Source organism: Rhincodon typus, chromosome 2, assembly GCF_021869965.1.
Source record: "Rhincodon typus isolate 14 chromosome 2, sRhiTyp1.1, whole genome shotgun sequence".
Classification (NCBI taxonomy): Eukaryota; Metazoa; Chordata; class Chondrichthyes; order Orectolobiformes; family Rhincodontidae; genus Rhincodon; species Rhincodon typus.
In genome coordinates, this window is record NC_063333.1 from 58,662,781 (window position 1) to 58,682,013 (window position 19,233).

Genomic DNA, 19,233 nt, shown 5'->3' on the forward strand with positions numbered 1-19,233 from the left:
TGGGAGAGTCCAGGACCAAAGGGCCTAATCTTAAAATAAGGGGTCACAAATTTAAGGTGGAGATGAGGAGAAATTTTATTTTCGGGTTGGTGAATCTGTGGAATTCTTTACTGTAGAGGGTTTTTGATGCTGAATCATTAAGTTTATTCAAGGCTGAAAGATTTTCCAATCTATCAGTTGGGGAGTAGAGTTATGGGGAAAAGGCAGGAAAATGGAGTTGAGGGTTATCAGATCAGCCATAATCTCATTGAATGATGAAGATGATTTGATGGGCTGAGTGGGCTACTTGTACATTGTATGGTTATGTAGACACGGTTTTAACTTAATGAAGGCAAGGGTATCAATTGGGAAGATCTGGTATATCAAAGAGTAGAGACAAAGCTAGCAAAATTAATATGGGAAGTGCTAAACAATGTGTACAAAGTGAAGAGGAAATTTAAAGCTATAGGTTTACAAGAATGACGGAAGAAAAAGCTCACGATGCATACACCATAGGAAACAGATGAACTGAGAACAAATAGAAATAAATAATACTTCTTGATGGCCATTACAAAGACATGGCTGCAGGATGTCATAGATTCTTGGGGCACATCTCATCCAGCCTTGGTAAGTTATCAGCTTTCAGCACAGCCAGCCTATAATACTTTGTTATTTTGTACTTCAGGCATGTCTCCTATATCTGTGCAAATTCTCTTTTTGGTCACTAATTGAGTTTCACTTCTCACTTCACCATCTTTTTCAGTTATATTTTGATAGGCTTTTGGATTCTCTTACAATGAAGAGAAGTCTTCTCATAATCCCTTTTGCTTTTTATAAAAGTTTTCTCTGTGAACTTTTCTATGATCACCTTGTTCTGACACCTGTCATGGGCACAGTTTTTATTTTCTGTTTTATTTAACACTTTTTTATCAATGAGAAGCGTGGCTTTGATCATCCTTCCTTGAGGCAACATACCTCAATTGTACCTGATCTATTTCCTTTTTAAAGACATTTTTTTTGTGCAATCGGTTTTGCCTGCCGATCTTTTCTTTCAACTTACTTAGACCAAATAACTCAGTGCTGTTTGTTGGATTTTTGCATGCAAATTGGCAGCTTTTTTTTTTAAACAATAGCTCTTGTTGTGCTGTGGTAATATCCCTACCTTTGGGCCAGGATGCTGTGTTCAAGTTCTACCTAATCCAGAGATATGTAGTAGTATCTCTGAATAGGTTGATTAGGAAAATAATCTGATTATAGTTCGCCAGTACTCAGATTTGTTTTTTGAGGCATCTTCTGATCGTAAGACTACCACTTAACAGCTTAATTCATTGTGTGAAAGGTACACTCACACAAACAGTAGGAAGTTTCAACTGTTATGTATGATGCAAAAGAAAAGGTATAAAAGAAAATAAAGAAGATACATCAAGGAGTAGTGCAAATAAATGGCTGAAGTTTAAGCAAACAAAAAGGAGCACAAGGTGCACTTGGGATTATTGAAATTAATGCAACCATAGAAAAACAATAAGCATTCATTGCCTAGCCTCTGATTAGATTTTTTAAAGCTGCCTTTAAATAGACATAAGAAATAGATTCAGATGTATAGTTTAAGGATTTGCTGCAACATGAATAAAATTATTTGACTCAAAATTGAAGAGGTAAATGGATTTGAGAAATTTTGTAATCCTGCTGATCAGAGCTGTGTGTTCGTACACGTTTGATCATATGTATTTGATTTTTACATTGCTGTACTAAGAGCAAATTCCAACCCTTTTAACAATGGGAAGTGGGTGGATCTGATTGTCTCTGTCTCTGGTTTCTTGATTCATTGAAATGGCTGCATTTTCCCATTCATTGAAGGGCTGTGGGCAATACAGGCTAGGCTCATTGCGAATTTCCACAGGTGCAGTTAAGAGTCAACCACATTGCTGTGGGTCTGGAGTCACGTGTAGGCCAGACCAGGTAAGGATGATGGATTTTCTTCCTTGGAGGGCATTAGAGAACCAGGTAGGTTTTTACAACAGTTGGCACCAGTTTCTTCTTTACTCTTTTTTTTTTTAATTTAATTTACTGAATTCAAATTTCATAACTTATTCTGGGACCATTTACATGAAGTTGGTCTATAGGTAGTCATATTTGAAATTTTAATTTTGGGAAGTGTGTTTGTTGTTGAAGAACACTTTACTTGAAGCAGAGAAAAGAAAATTTTAGTTTGTTGTTCCCACAAAGTTTACTGATCTTGAAGAGCTGTATTAGGATAAGGGAGGAGAAAGAAACAAACTTTTTCTTCTCTTTCTGATAATAATCAGTGTGATTGTGTTGGAAGGTTGGATCTGTTTGTTCTAAACGTTAACATGTGATCAATTTAATTTTAAAAAAAAAGCAACAGACATCTGTGAATTTAAAAATAAAGATCATTTATTCTCATGCTTGCCTCAAATCAACTCCACATCCTTCACTCAGTGATCATGATCCCAAGCTGTCTTCAACAATTACAGATAAAGGGAATAACTCACTTCTACAAGTTGTAAAGAAAAGCATAGGTAACAATTCATGTTTGGCTCGTTGTAAAACATTGGTCATTGCAGCCGAATTCAAGGAGTCAATTTTCACTTCTGGATTGTGGTTCAGGTGGATTCAGGTAGCTGAAGTCAGATATCCAGTTTGCAGGATTTCCTCTGAATATTAAGCAATAATTGGGTATTTGTCTTTCATACCAGGTGGTCAAATTTCTTTACACGTAGACTTGAAGTTTTGGAATCAGGCTGGGAGACTTTTAAAGATTTTGTTAACCTGCAAGAGCACAGTCTCTTGGTGCTGCTATTTTGCAACTTTTGGATTTCTTCTGAAGACTGCCCAGGTCTCCTATTGGATTTTGCAATAATAAAGAGGTTCAATATCAAACTGTTTTCAGTCATATGGTCATAGGATTAGCCACCATTGTCCACTTGGATTGGCTTGAAACTAAAGGGCTGTTGCTGCATTATGTGGAAATAGATGGTGGTCTTTAACACTTATTTTGTGGATAATTCGTCTCCTTTTTTTTTGTGAAGCATTGATTTTGGAGATGAGCATTGTCAAAATCTATTGAGTGAGTTTTGAGCGAACCATAGACAGTAGCCTATGTAAATCCCACAGAGGTAATATTTGTCTTAATTTGCTCAGGGTGACTCAAATTTCAAGAAAGTTCTAATTGAGATAGTCTATGTTGAATAAGCAGGCACATCTGACTTTTGGCAACCATTTTAGTTACATTTTGAGTATCCATTTTTAAAGTGTAAAATACTGTTCCAGAATCTTCCACATGAATGTTGTCCATATTTGAAGTTATGAATAGGACATGCTTCCACTCAATGTGATACCATGTTTTAACTTTTTCTTCTGTTTTTGTGCTACCACAAACACATTAGGTAATTTAACATGAAATGGACATGATCTTAGCTGCTGGGAGCCATTTTTTATGTAACTGTCCCTTGTTGATTCACCTCTGCCAAAAAGGCAGATTGATGTGTTACCTTAGCATCAACCGCAAGGGGAGATATTTGGAATTTGATTAATCCTTAAACACAAACAACAAGTCTTTCTGAAAGTATGAGAATCCAGTGCTTTTAAGAAAAAATCAGAAGAGTGGAAGAATCCCTATAAATTTTGGTTTGTAGGAATTCTTTAAATTTAAGAGATAACATAGCTGCCAACTTAATTTTGACCTGTGTAAAACTGAGACCCCCCCATTTTAAATAGAACACCAAGAACTTTGAGAGATGGTTTCAGAAAGAGCGTTCCTAATAAGGAGAGGGGAAAAAGGCCAAACCAGCTAAGGCCTATTGTACTGAACCATGCTACCAAGGGTCACAATCTGCAGAGCCACAAAAGTGAATATAGAGTCTTCACTCCCTTCAGAACCCATTCAGTCCATCTGTGGGAGAAACTTTTAACCATTCAAGTATGGAAGCAGTTGTGCCTGCTAAATTTCAATTTTAAGCTTTCACCAGCATTCACTTCAGAAAGAGATTTGTTAAGCAAGTAATAGGACTACTTTTTGCGTCTGTATTTAATCTAGCAATGGTCACATTTTACTTGGTAGCTGTCAGCAACAGTTGTGTAATAAAATAACCTTTGATCGTGTCTCAAAACTAAAGCTTTGTTATTACAGTTAAATTGGGGCATGGTGGGGGTGTGTGGCGGAAGCAAATGGAGCTAAACATGGTATAAAAATTAGCAGCTTGTGGACCACCCCAGTGTGTGGCAACAGTGGATTTACTGTAAACAATATGACTATGGTCTCAAATTACAAAGTGTTACACTTTAAATATAGATCTTTGTAGATGGGAAACATTGTAGTGATAATTATTGGTTCCTTTTTGTCCACAGTTAAAGAATGTGATGAAGGGAAGAAAAAGCCTTGTGACAAGATATTTGAAGCAATTTCATCTATGTTCCCAGATAAAGGTACACCAGATGAGCTGAAGGAAAAGTAAGTACTTTAGGGTGTTTGGTTGGAGATTACATAATTGACTTTCCGTAGTTCATATTCATTTGCTGGCATACAGTTGTTTCCTAAAGTGAATGCACCTTAAAAAAATGGCAGTCTCATGCCAGTTTAACTTGATTTGTTTCTGTAAAGTACCCAAATTGTTCATTCTTTAACAGCCCATTTATAGTACGGTCAAAGCAGTGGAATAGTGTGCTGTACACTGAAAACTAAATGTGTAGAAGAAATTTCCTGCTGCTTCACCGTACTTGTTATGCAGGTGTTTTTTTTTTCCTTATCCTTTTTGTTTATATGTACTAACCTTATTAAAATGCATGTAGCCAAACAGGCTTTCAGAACTCCTGATACCTAGCCCATAAAAGCAATTGTACTAAATATGTTTTCTCTTTAAATTAAACAGGATTATATGTCAGTTAAATAGAAGGTCCAAGATATTGCCAACTAAGTGATCCCACAATCATGAACAAGGTTATGCTCTGCATACTCATCTGCCATGAGCAATGGTGGACAAATAAACAATGGCCCTGAGAACCATACTCTACAAATATCCTTCAACTCAATAGTGTCTGAGCCTAGGCTGTTAGTGCAGAAAATGATGCTGAAGCATTTGCAACATCTTCAACTGGAAGTGCTGAGTGAGGGAGGCAGTTTTGGCCACCTGTGGCTTCTGATGTTACAGATGCAGTCTCTGACCAATTCAGTCTAAACCAAGAAATATTGCAAAATGGCCGATGGCATTGGATGTGGCAAAGATTGTAGGACGTGAAAAAAACTCTGTTGTGGTGGCAAAGATTTTGTGCTCTAGAACCAGCATTGGGTCCAGCCAAACTGTTCTAGTAGAATATTAACATCTGCTGAATAATATGGAAGATTGCTCTGGTGTGTCCTTGTCTACTAAAAACCAGGGCAAGACAATTTAGCCCTTCATCTATTCTCAATAATACAATGGAAGCTGTCATTAGTAGCGCTGTTAAGTAGCACTTCAGTCTGCTAACAATTGCTCACTTCAAGCTCTAGGAGTCTTATTTCAACCTTTCTCAAAACATAGGAGAAAAAAAAAATGGTTGAATGCTAAAGGCGAGTTGAAAATAACTATTAACATTTTGGGCAGAATTGCATCAAGTATTGTATCTAGGAATCCTGACTAATTAAAGTCAGGTGGGAATCTGGAATTCTTATCAATGGTTCGTCGCACAAGTACAAAGAATGGTGGTTGGAGGCCTGTCGTTCTATTCTCAGCATAACATTGTAGGAGCTTCTTGGTGCAGATGCTGTTGGAAGAGCTTGATTTGTTATTGTAGTGCACCTTGTAAATGATGGCACTGCTGTTGTGTGCTAGTCGTGAAGAGTGGATAAAGTCCCAGTGGAATGGGCTACTTCTGTTCCTATTTCTTATTGTCTTAGGGTCCCTCAAGCCTGGACTGCCATTCAATAAGATCGTGGCTATTTGTACATTCCTCACATCCATTTTCCTGCCCTTTCTCATAACCCTTGATTTTCCCAACTGTCAAAAATCTATCTCAGCCTTAAATATACACAAAGACGCTGTCCCACAGCTCTCAGTGGCAAGGAGTTCCAATGGCTCTTGCATGAAGGGAAGCAAGACTTCCCTATTCTTGTATTCCAACTCCCTTGAAATAAAAGTCAGCATTCCATGAACCTGTGTGTCAACATTGTGTTTCATGCAAAAGGACCTCCAAGTCCCTTTATGTTGCAGCTTTTCTCCATTTAAATAATATCCATTTGTTTGTTCTCCCTTCCAAACTGAACAACTTTGCATTTTCCCACATTGTATTCCATTTGACAACATTTTTGCCCACTTACTTCACCCATCAAATATCTCTCTATATACTGTTCGTATCCCTTTTTCACAATCTGCCTTTCCACCAATTTTTGTATGTCTGCAAATTTGGCTATGATACACCAACCTTCTTGCAACCTGAAAAAGAAACCCTATTTGCGTTTGCTGTTTCCTGCCCATGAGCCAGTTCTGCATCCACACTGGTTTGCTACTGACACAGTGGGGTCTTACCTTGTAAAGTCTTGTGAAATACCTTGTCCTGTATGGTGTCAAGCTTCATGAGGGGTTACTATTGACCACATGGGTGCTTTAAAACCTTTCCTAGTTCCAGTTGCAAGCTAATCCACAGGAACAGTTCCAGAGGATGCATCCATTCTTTCTCTGGCTGCTTTCATAAGCACTCTGGGATGTGTGTTATAGGGCTTTGGGGATTTATCAGTCTTTGATCCTATCCATTTCCCCAACACTATTCCTTTTCTACCCTGATTGCCTTAGTTCTTCATCATCTCCAAATCTTGTGTTCTCCAACATTTTGGGGTTCATAGATCATAGAACCCCTTCGGCCCAACAAGTCCACAGACCATCCCACCCAGACCCATTCCCCTATAAACCCACCTAATCTACACATCCCTGAACACTGCGGGCAATTTAGCATGGCCAAACCACCTAACCTGCACATCTTTGGATTGTGGGAGGAAACCAGAGCACCTGGAGGAAACCCACGCAGACACGGGGAGAATGTGCAAACTCCACACAGACAGTCGCCCGAGAGTGGAATCGAACCCAGGTCCCTGGTGCTGTGAGGCAGCAGTGCTAACCATTGATCCACCGTGCTGCCCCTTGTTAATTTATGGTTCTGAAAGGGTGGACTAATGAGCTTGATTTTTGAGGAGCTGCACAACAGTGAATTCAATGGAATGAAGTGTGGTTTGGGCAGGAGGAGGAAGGGAAATACTATAATTCTTGGTATTCATTGCAAGCCACTAAATTGGATTTAAAAGAAGAAACCAACAAGCAATTTAGACACAGCAAGGCAAAAATAGTGTCCCGATTGCTCATATCTGTTTTATTTGGTTGTCACCATTTTTCTTTAGCTGGTAGGGTGTTTCACAAAAGGCATATGCACCAAATTTTGCACATGCACATTTACAGCCTTTCTGTGGCATCAGCAGGCACAATCAAATAATAAATCATTTTACCTATTACATGCTAAACTGGAATGAAGGCCATACATGTTGTCAAATACAGAGCACGTTTTAACATGAACCCTGGACTTTTTCTTGAGACTTACCTAATCAAACGAGAAGAAAATAAGTGGTGAAGTGAATTGGAGCAAATGCTGATGAGAGCAGACCAATGGGTGAACAATGACCACAATACAATCGCATGCGATTGTAATCATGTTAAAAGATCATCGAGAGTCAATCTAGCATACAAAGTTAACCATCCAGAGAGTGGTGAGCCCTTGGAGTTGGCTTCCACAGAAAGCGGTTGAGGGCAAAAAAAGTGACATTTTCAAGGAATTAGATGGTTCTAGAACTAAAGGGATCAAAAGGTATGGGGTAACAGGATACTGAGTAGAATGATCAGCCATGATTATATTGAATGGTGGAGCAGACTCAAAGAGCCTATTGGCCTACTGCTCTGATTTTCTTTCTATGTAACACGGATTTGGCACATGGTAGGGAGAAAAGCCACTTCACTGATCAACATTTTGGAAGTGGGAAACTTTCAGCGAGGTAGACAAAATATCAAATAATCATACTACCAAAAGGCAAAAGAATAGAATCAAAGAATAGAAGTGTGTGCATACGCAAACATTAAAATTAACCCCACCAGCTGACAAAGAATAGCAGGTTTCTGTTCATTCTTTGTGCGCTGACTTTTCAATTATTTAGTATGTTGTTTTGGTGTATGGTATTTAATATTCATCATCACAGGGAACTAATTCATCCAACTATTTCTTGGAGATCAGTGCATTGGTTTTAAAATTGTGCTGTTGGTGATTATACCACTGGGAGATTAAAAAGTATGTCAGAATACTGAACTTTTCTGATTTTTTTTTTGTTAAAGGTACAAAGAATTGACAGAGCAACAACTTCCTGGAGCACTGCCTCCAGAGTGCACACCAAATATTGATGGACCAAATGCTAGATCAGTTCAACGAGAGCAGAGCTTGCACTCCTTCCATACTCTGTTCTGTAGGCGTTGCTTTAAATATGACTGTTTCCTGCACCGTGAGTATGATATTGTCTTGGCTGACGTATGTGTTTAACACAAGTAATTCTTGTATGTATAACTAATTAGATATCTTTCTCTAACAATTCTATTAAGAATGGGTGGGGCATTACATAATTAAAACATGAATTATTTCTGTTTGCATTTACAGTGCTGACAAGAGATTGACATGGTTTAGATATCATATTTCTTGACATGGGGATGGGCAGAGGAATCTTGTGGATGGCGAATTTAGCCTTTCTAAATATAAGGCCTCTATGATTCACATTGCTATGGGAATGGGCTTTGAGGGGGTAGGAGTCCTTGGGTAACATTGTTTCTGAAAAACAAATCTTATGATCCTTCAGATATTCATAATATGTAGCTTGCAGTCATTGCTCAACCAGCCAAAGCTTATAAAACCCAAAAACATAGAATCACAACTAACGACAGATGTTATGATTGGACAGTGCTTGTTAAACAATCCTGAATGCACTAATAGCTAATTTAAGATAGTCAGTTAAACTTGTAATTTGGCTCATTTATGCTTGCTAGAGCCAATACTCGTTGATAGACAGGGACCTGTTCGTTGCAAATGAAAGCAATAGTTTCAAGCCTTGCACCTTTTCTGAACTACATGGTAACTCCTGGAGCTAACAGTTGTCTGTTGGTTTCTTCACAGTTACATCTCAGCCAATCAGCCTTTTCATCTGTCGTATAACTTTTTTGTGATCATTCTTGTTCTGATAAGTGCCTGATGAAAGCCTTTGGTGAATTGTCTTTTCAGCAATATTAAATTTGGTTTCCACTTACTCATTCTAATTTACTACTATTTGATCTGTTTTGAAGGTCTTTGTCCTATTCCTAAAATATTTCCCCTGTCTTTAATGTTTGGTTCATTCTGGTCAATTTGGTGGGTAGCAGAAAGTTATCAAGTAATTGGTTGTTGAGGTTTGTGCTCTGAGAAAGGGAAACAGTTGTAAATTGTGGCAAAGTTGTATGTAAATGAAAATTAACCTGATTTTGTTTCATTCAGATTAGTCATCTAGACCTGAACCCCCTTCATAATGTAGACAAAGTTTGTTATTCATGTCTTTTTGTTGGAGGAAGTTGATTACTTGGCTATATCTGGTTAATTTTATTAAACATTTTGTATAGGCTTGCTATATTAAAACCTCTCAAGAAATTCATGATGCTAAATTTGTTTCAATGCAGCTTTTCATGCAACGCCTAATACATACAAACGCAAAACTCCTGAGACTAGAGCAGAGACGGAACAATGTGGACCAGATTGCTGTTTGTTTCTGGTAAGTTTTTCCAGCCCTTTAGGTGAACTCTCACATCGCCACGTACATTCTAATTTTAGGGTCTTATTTGGGTAAGTGAATTGACCAAGACTTGCAATTCAGACCATTTCTGTTATTCTCTGAATTGTTTATCATAACACTCTTCTATATGCACCAGTGTCTTGTCTCTTTTTTTCAAATTCTGGCAGTACCCTCAAATACTGTTTTCGGTTATGCTCCTTAATTTTGCAACATTACTTACCCTGACACTCATTCAAGGAGGTATGTTCTCATAAGAGATCGTATTTGTAGTAATGATTGATTATACAAACCTTCTGTCTCTTGTATTTCCTTCTTCTCTTTGTGTTGTTCTCAGTGCCTGTCTGTTGGTCTCTCTCTTAGTCCTGCCTCTCTCTCCATTCCCGTGCTCCCCTTCCGGTGGCTCTCGCATTCTCTATCCTGCAACGTGGTGCATTCTGATGGTCCATTTTACAAATTGTCTTTTCAGCATTATACCTTTTTTAATTTTGGTCTTTTAAGAAAGAAAAAAGTTCTTGCTGAAGGACTGGCTATATTGCATTTTGTAGTATTAAACTTTTTGTTTTGCCAAGTTAACTTCAGAACTTGTAACTTCACTAAGTTGGTTAAATAAATCTCTAATGATTATTCCAGAGGGTTGATTTCAGTGCTGCCTTCCTAGACCCAGTTTTTAACCAAGCCACTACGCCTACCATGCCATGTCTTGATGGCTTAATTGAAGAAAGAACTTGCAGGATCTAGGATTGAGAGCAAATCCCCATTCTATAATGATGAATTTATAAAATGCTTTTTTTTGAGTTTCCATTTTTGAGTCATCATGGGTTTTTATTCGTGGCCAAGGCACTATATCAGTGCAATATCTTGTTAAAAAAGGACATCCTCACACTGATTGAAACAAATCAGCCATGATCTGTATTAAAAACCGAAAAAACTGTGGATGCTGTAAATCGGGAACAAAAATAAAGTTTGCTGGAAAAGCTCGGCATCTGAAGGAAAAAAAACAGAGCTAACGTTTCGGGTCCGGTGACTCTCTTCCTCAGAACTGTATTATGATCTGTATTATGTTTGTGGTGTTTTCAGGATGGAGCAAAGGATTTTGCAGTGGCCTTAACAGCTGAACGAATTAAGACACCACCTAAACGTCCAGGTGGCCGTCGCAGAGGACGTCACCCAAATAGCACAAGCCGACCTAGTACACCAACAATAAACCAGTCTGAGTCTAAAGATACGGACAGTGACAGGGAGGCTGGGACAGATACTGGAGGTGAAATAAATGACAAAGATGAGGAGGATAAAAAGGATGACACCACAAGTTCTTCTGGTATGAGAAAATTATTTTCATATTTAAAAAGAATGAACAACCAGAAATTATTTCTTGTAGAGAAATGATATGGATCGTGTGCTCCCAACTTGAAAGATGGTTGACATAGCCAACGCGCGAGCAGGTGGCCTCCCTGTTACACAGCTGCGACAGGACCTTCTTTGCCAGGGTGCTTAAAGATGTTAATTTGCATTATTAACCCTTTTTTTCCCTCTCCTGTAAACCTGCATTTCCCATGGCCAGTCCATCTAACCTACCCATCTTTGGACTGTGGGAGGAAATTGGAGGAAACCCACTAGGACGAAGACAACCATTGGCAGCATGTCCAATAGCTATTGTGTAACTTTTAAAACGTTTTTCTCTCGTCTGATTTACCTTTGATTTAAAAACTGTTCTTTCATTCAGAGGCAAACTCCAGATGTCAAACCCCTGTTAAGATGAAGCTGACGTCTGATCTTTCTGATGTGGAGTGGAGCGGAGCTGAAGCCTCACTGTTCAGAGTTCTACATGGCACCTATTACAATAACTTCTGTGCGATAGCCAAGTTATTGGGAACCAAAACATGTGGACAGGTAAAAATCAATTTGTTGGAAAGTGAGTCAAACTGGAGATTTTGTTTTACCACCTTTGTCAATACACATCCCAAGAAGTTAGTAAAGCCCTTTAAAATAAATTATTTTTTAAAAAAAACATTTTTTCGAAGGAGTATGGATCAATGTGTCCTTTTTTCCCCAATTTTGCTTGCTTTTTGAATTGCAGAGATTTTAGGTGCACTTACACTGTTTGCAGTTTTAATGCCACCTCTCACAATTAGGAACATAGGACAAAGAAATAGGAGGCGTTTGACCCTGTTCCACCATTCAGTTAAATCATAGCTGATCTGTGGCCAAACTCCATATATCTGCCTTTGTCTCAAATCCCTTAATATTTTCGAACAAAAATGTATCTATCTCAGATTTAAAATTAACAACTGATCTAGCATCTAATGCCATTGGTGGAAGAGTTCCAAACATTTACCGCCCTTGTGTGTAGAACTGCTTCCTAACATCTCTTCTGAATGGTCTGGTCCTAATTTTTAAACAATGCCCCCTAGTTATAAAGTCCTCAACCGGTGGAAATATTTTATCCTTATCTTCCCTGTATTTTCCTGTTAAAATTGAAAATATGTTTTGCTTTTTAAAAGCAAAATCCGTTTGAGTTGGAGTTTCATATGCGTAGGCTGTACCCGTGGGGATTCATAAACAAAATTTAACAAGTTGATGTAACTGTCCCAATCAAAACAATTGTTGGACAAGAGAGAGTAGGAACTGCAGATGCTGGAGAATCTGAGATAACAAGGTGTAGAGCTGGATGAACACAGCAGGCCAAGCAGCATCAGAGGAGCAGGAAGGCTGACGTTTCAGGCCTAGACCCTGCCCGAAACGTCAGCCTTCCTGCTGTGTTCATCCAGCTCTACACAATTGTTGGACAAGATTGAACTTGTCACTTTAACAACAATGAGAATCAGCACAAATTAGACATTAATAGATAGGCAAATTACAGTTGTTACGAACTATGATTTACAACAAGAATGACAGATACAACAGAGGTCGAGTCTCATGGAAATAGGTATTCCACTCCAGTTGTGTCGTGCCAGTTTCAGCCATGCAGTTCTTTCAAGCAGAATTCCAGTTCTGTTCCTTTGAGAACTTAGACTGAGCTGCCTTTGTAAAACTCACTGGAAAACAGGGTTTTGCCCATCTAATCTTCCATATGATAGTGTCCTTCTTTCCAGAACCATCTCAATGTGCAGCTTCTTTTTCATTGTTTGGACATCTTGTTTGTACTGCTTCAAGTTCATGTGGACCAGCATTTCTTAATATATACAATTACTAATTGTTTCCTTTAAAGGCATTTAAATGCCTTTTTGAAATTTAAAAAAAAAAATTAAAAATTTAAAGTTAAAGCAAATTTTTCTTGCTATTCCTGCTTCTGGGTCAAAGGTTGTCCTTCCTCATATTCTTAAACAAACAGTGAGTAGTGTTGCAACCAAGTGCCAAGGACATAGGTTTAATTAATGTCGCAGCTTTCAGAAAAGAAAATGAATCCAAAACTCAGCATGAAATGAAAATAAAATTACAAAACTAAGAAGGAAAGTGTTCCAGAATATTAATATTTAGGGTTGTTGTGAGTGCTATGTAAGCCAGTCAGAATTGATTTTGATTTAATATTTCCTAAAATAATAAGTTGAACCATAAATCTAGTCCAGGTGTTTATGGGTATTGGATTTCATAGGATCCAAGTATTGATAATTTAGTACACCATTAAACATTGTATAGCATTAAGGTTGGTTGTTGTCTTGTCTAGGTGTATGAGTTTGCAGTGAAAGAATCTAATATCATGGCTCGTGTCCCTGCGGAGGATGCTGATACGCCGCCAAGAAAAAAGAAGAGAAAGCATAGGTCAGCACACTCTCTTAGTTCAGTATTCTTGACACCTGAGTGCACTGGGACGTTGTTGTTCCAATGCTAATTCTTACCAAGCTCATGTTTTATCTTTGCAGCCCTTTGTCTGCATGTCACGTGCAGTTAAAACTGTCGGTGAAATATGAAAGTTTTAAATATGTCTCAATTTACTTTATAGTTCATAAAATTAAATACAAAGTAGATTAGTCTGACTGTAGAAACATCTGCTTTAAAATAAATAATTCCACTAACTGTTTTTGATGCAATAGATCCAAAGGACCAGCTTGGCGTTCTTAATTAGAATCCACAAATTCTGTTTTCACTTCATGTTACCAAAGCTGGGCCAACCGAATTGAAATGTAAAATAGAGGTTTATAAAATCATGAGGGCGTGGATAGGATAAATAAACAAGTCTTTTGCCTGGGGTGAGGGAATCAAAACCAGAGAGCATAGGTTTAAGGTGAGGAGGAAAGATCTAAAAGGTACCTAAAGGGGCAATTTTTTCACGCAGAGGGTGGTATGTATATGGAATGAGCTGCCAGAGGAAGTGGTGGAGGCTGGTACAATTACAACATTTAAAAGGCATCTGGACGGGAATATGTAAAGGAAGAGTTTAGAGGGATATGGGCCAAATGCTGGCCCATATGCTGTATTTATCTGGGAAGTCTGGTTGCTGCGGATCAATTGGACCGAAGGGTCTATTTCTGTGCTGTACAGCTGACTGTCTGATCACGAATGAAAACTGCTGATTGCTGCCCATCAATGGTGCCCACTCAGATTTTTTTTTACATCTCATTACTTAATCAAGTGTAAGGACATACCGTGCTGATGGTGGTCAAAGTCAAGAGCCTCAACTGTTTCTGGAAAAAAATTAAAGTTTTTATATTGAAGAAAGAAAAGTAAAAATGCTGTGTTTAAGTTATGTTTGTGCAATTTCCCAATTAATAGTTTCTCTGGCTTCCAGCCTGTTACTGCTCTTGTTTAGTGATCCCCTCTCCCTCCAGCTGCTTACCATGTTGTTCAGTTTGAGTAACTCTGTCCTGCTCCAATCAGACCAGTTCATGCTTATCTATCTTTCTTGCACCCGCCCCAGTTTGTGTTTTCTACACATCCATTACTCAGTTAACATTGGCACACCCATTTTACTCTTGGTCAGGATAGTGCAGTGGCTTCCGCTTTCTGAAGCCAGCTGTTGCAACCCTTCATCAGCCTGTTTTGTGCCCACAATCTCCACCAGAAAGATTACTCTGCCTTTCACCTTGCCCCCCTCTAAATCTTGGAATCTTTACAAAACAATCTTAAGGATTTTTGATGACACTTCCTCTAACAGTTTTGAATGCTGCTGTCCCCTGATGGGGTGGCATGTTCTTGCAGTAGTTTCCAACTGTGCACCAACATTCAAAATCAGTAGCAACAGGAGATGAGATTTGCAGAGTAGTTCTGTGGAGGTAACCCAAAAGTGCTGCTGATTTATTTCCAGATGTGTGCAAAAGGCTGATAAAGTGCTGACTGTTCCTGTCAAGGGCAGTTGTTTGGCATGTGTGCAGGTATCTGCTACCTCAGCAGTGGGCCATTACAAAGAAAATTGAGGTGATGTGTGATTATCCACAGATTAATCTCACTGGAAAGCTTCAAAGCAACTGCTGCAATCTTGCAGCAAAAGGCAATGCAAATAAATTGTCATTCCCACTGTTTCCTTTTTATAACTGGGATCATTTGCAAGATTCAAGCGCAGGAGGTGACCGTAATCCTTATAACCTTACACTGACTGAGGAAGACTTGGTTCTCAGACCCATTAAACGTTGAGTGTTGGCCAACCTTAAACAGGACCTGTTGTCACAGACAGTGAGTCAAATGTGACACAGTGCTCCTTGCTTTTAACTTCATGGTTTAGCCCATCAGAGAGACAGGCCTAACTGCAAGGGTTTCTCTTTGATTGTAAATTGGCATCTCAATAAGCTACATCAAAATAGTTGGTTTGTCCTTTAACTACAATTGCTGTCTTCCTTCAGCATTTTAGAACTATAATTGTTTATTCCTGTTATGTGTCTGCTGTTGCATCTATTACTTGCAGTGAGTTGATTGTTATCCATGTTCGTGAAAGACATTTGGAAATTGTAAAATCAAAATTTTTAATATTTCTATATCATTCTGTATAGACTTGTGTGGCACAGTAGGAAGCTCTAGTCTTTTGAGGTGGAAAGTTATGGGTTTAAACTCTACAGATTTGTGTATAACTCTAGGCTGCATTCCACTGCTGTATTCAGGGTGTGCAGCCCTGTTGGAGCTTTCTTTTGAATGAACCATTAAACTGGGGACCCTCTTGTAGTCTTAAAAGATCCTGTGACAATATCGCAAAGAAGAACAGTGGCTCTTCCCTGGCTAATATCCATCTCTCAAAACAATATGTAAAACAAATTTTCTGATCATTTATCTTTTATTTGAGGTGGGATTTTGATATTTACAAATTGCTGCCTTTCCAACATCACAACAGTGATTATACTTTAGAAGAGCTTAATTGGCTATGAAACAATTTGAAAGTGAAAGGTGCAATATAAGTGCAAATTGTTTTCTTTCTATCTAATTGATTTACAGTCTAAATAAATGCTTATTTATTCCCTTTCTCTACTGTTTTGTATTTCTGTAACATTATATTTTGAATTTATTTCCTTAATCTGTAAAGCTCAAAAGTACTGTATTTTCTTTCAGCTGATCATTGTGTGTTTCCAGAATAAGAATGGAAGTGTTTTGTCATATGTTTTGAGTAACTGTAATTCTTGTAGAAAATCGCTCATTTAGTAGCAAACTTTGGAAATTTAATACTTGCCATCACTTGGTAGCAGTTTGGAAAGAAACAAGATAGATAATATTGTGAACATTATTTACTCTTACGTATTGTGCTGTTTCAGCCATCTAAATATCAGTTCTATTTGTTTCAGGTTGTGGGCTGCACACTGTAGAAAAATACAATTGAAAAAAGGTTAGTAATTCAAGTTAAAAATCTTGATATTGCAAAACATCCTCTATTCTGAGACTAAAAAGAGCAATTTATTTTCCTTTCGATAGCTTGCTGACTACCCTTTTTCTGTTGTTCATCCTAGATGGTTCATCCAATCATGTTTACAACTACCAACCCTGTGACCACCCACGCCAGCCTTGTGACAGTTCCTGCCCTTGTGTCATGGCTCAAAACTTCTGTGAGAAGTTCTGTCAATGTAGCTCTGAATGTAAGTATAACATACAGCAATAACATTAATCTAGCTAACAGTTTTGTGATTTTTTTTTTACCAAATCTCTCCAGCTAGTGTGCACATGGCTAGTAATGATCGTAATACCTAAACAAAACAATGTTATGACTATTAGTAACTTATATGGCCTTTTTAAATGTTTTGCATTGCATGGCAATTTTTGTTGCTGGGATATGCTGCCTGAAAATGTCAACAAGTAAAATTAATTTGTTAAAAAATCCTAGAGCTGCGCCAACCATGGAAACACTGATGAAATAAAATTTGTAGTACAGTGTCTGTATTGAATTCTTAACTGCAGGAGCCACTGAACTGACCTGGCTGTTTCCCCCATCTGTATTCGTTGTGGAGACTAGAGATCTTTTTATGAGAACGCTTTTTAGATTAGATCATTGACAAAAGCAGGAGTTTGATGTTAACTGCTGTGTAAAATTAACACTTTTTTTTGTTAACTTCCAGAGTTCTTTGTTGCCATGTACTTGGTTGTGTAGCTTGTAGAAGGTTGAACTGGCACAGCTGATTTGGTGCTGGATCTTGTCAATGATGAGTTTTTGTGAGGGAGTTAGCTGCCAAGTTATTGGACATGTTCAGCATATTCTAGAGCGTCTCCTTAAACATGTTGAGTGATGGAATATTTGGCAGACCAGGTGTGGGTTGTTAGAAATGTTTTGTTTGGCCAAATAAGGGACAGATAGTCTTCATTTAAAGTTGCCCTTTCTTAGTTATTTGTACCTCGCGGGACTCTTTTTGCAGGTTCTTTTTTTTATTCAATGTCGTTTTATATGCTTTTTTGATGATGATGATGATGGACATCAACAATCAGCAACACTGCACTATCTATATCCCAAACAGAACATCCCTTTTTTTGTTCTGGCCAAACAAAACAAGGGATAGAAGATCTTACATCCCACCCTCCTGCCCTTGTACCTGACCTTATTCTTCCCAGCTGGCCCCATTTAGCACCATCTTGCAAGTCAACGGGGTTTTGAGCATTTTACCTTATATGATGTGAAAGTACAAAAAAAGCAAGAAATCCGTGCAAGTATGCTTTAAAACACCTTAAATCTGGTCATGCAATATGATCACTACATGAACTTTATCTCCCTGTCCTATCCTCATATCCCTGATTTCCTTGGAGCTCAATATCTATTGATCTCAACTTAAATAAATTTGATGATGAGCATCTATATCTCATTTAGGTAGAGAATTCCAGACTTGGAAGCTGCTAAGGTAAAAGGCTTTTTCATCTCTGATCTAAATCGTTAACCTTTTAACCTAAGATGGTACTGCCGAACCAGAGGGTGCTGAAGTATCGCTTGTTTGCTTTCCGGGAGTGGACCTCACAGTCAGTGTAGGTGTGAAGGGTATCATGGAAGAACCTGCCGTTAAGGAATGATCATCCCCAAACATTACATTACTGTAGTGTTTCCATCCCTCCTCCTTCCTCTCAACAAAAAAAGGCAAGGCAAGGCTCAGGAGAGAAGACAGACCATCATGAGAGGAAGGTCGGCAGTGACAGTTCCAGCAGGTAAAGGAGAGTGATCCTAAACCGCTCCTGGAAGCCGTTGTTGGTGAGTAGCAGGTAAGTTTTGAGGAATTGTTATTGGAGCAGAGAGCATCAGCAGCTTCAATTTAGTGTTAGAAGTATTTGACATTGTAAGGATTAATTAAGTTAAAGGGGTTAAGACATGTCAGGAGAGCTCTAAACCATAGTCTGCTCTAATAGCTCGGTGTGGGAAGTCAGGCACATTTCCAGTGCACGGGACCTGCATGTGTGCAACAAGTGTCTCCAGCTGCAGTTCCTGGAAGTTTAAGTATCAGAATTGAAGTGGTGCCAGGGGACACTGGGGAGCATTCGTGAGGCAGACAGTATTGTGGATAGTATGTGTAGAGAGATGGTCACAAGCAGACTCAAAGACTTCACAGGCAGGAAGGGAATGGATTACCATCAGGCAGAGCAGGAGGGCTAAGCAGACAGTGCAGGAATCTCCTGTGGCTATTCCCTTGCAGAACGGATATACTGTGTTGGATACTGTTGAGGGGAATGGCCTCTAGGGGATAATAGCACCAGCCGAATTCGTGGCATCATGGTTGGGTCTGCTGCAGAGTGAGGGAGAAATGGGCATAAAAATGCTATAGTTGCAGGGGCTTCAGTCGTAAGGGGAGTAGATAGGTGTCTCTATGGCTGCAAGCGAGAGTCCAGAATGGTGTGTTGTCTCCCTAGTGCTAGGATTCTGGATTTCTTCAAGCAGTTGCAGGATATTCTGGGGGTGTGAGTGGTGGGGAATGAACAGCCAGTGTGAGTGGTACACATTGATGCTAATGACATATGACCTTACCCTTTTTCTTACCTAAAAGCAGAATAGAGACCTTTTGAAGAAAGGACCTCAAAGGTAGTTAAAAACCAAAAGA

The 19,233-nt window shown here is 38.7% G+C and overlaps 1 protein-coding gene across 2 annotated transcripts in view; it reads left to right on the top strand.

The window, feature by feature from the left end:
- The window catches only part of ezh2 (enhancer of zeste 2 polycomb repressive complex 2 subunit), a 73,623-nt gene that overhangs the window by 34,978 nt on the left and 19,412 nt on the right, over positions 1-19,233 (top strand). For both annotated transcript variants that reach the window (XM_020516020.2, XM_048616784.1), the window contains exons 7-14: positions 4,348-4,450; positions 8,343-8,506; positions 9,702-9,793; positions 10,892-11,132; positions 11,538-11,704; positions 13,479-13,573; positions 16,516-16,556; positions 16,678-16,803. In XM_020516020.2, the coding sequence (XP_020371609.1) occupies positions 4,348-4,450; positions 8,343-8,506; positions 9,702-9,793; positions 10,892-11,132; positions 11,538-11,704; positions 13,479-13,573; positions 16,516-16,556; positions 16,678-16,803 (1,029 nt within the window). The remainder of the gene's footprint in view (positions 1-4,347; positions 4,451-8,342; positions 8,507-9,701; positions 9,794-10,891; positions 11,133-11,537; positions 11,705-13,478; positions 13,574-16,515; positions 16,557-16,677; positions 16,804-19,233) is intronic.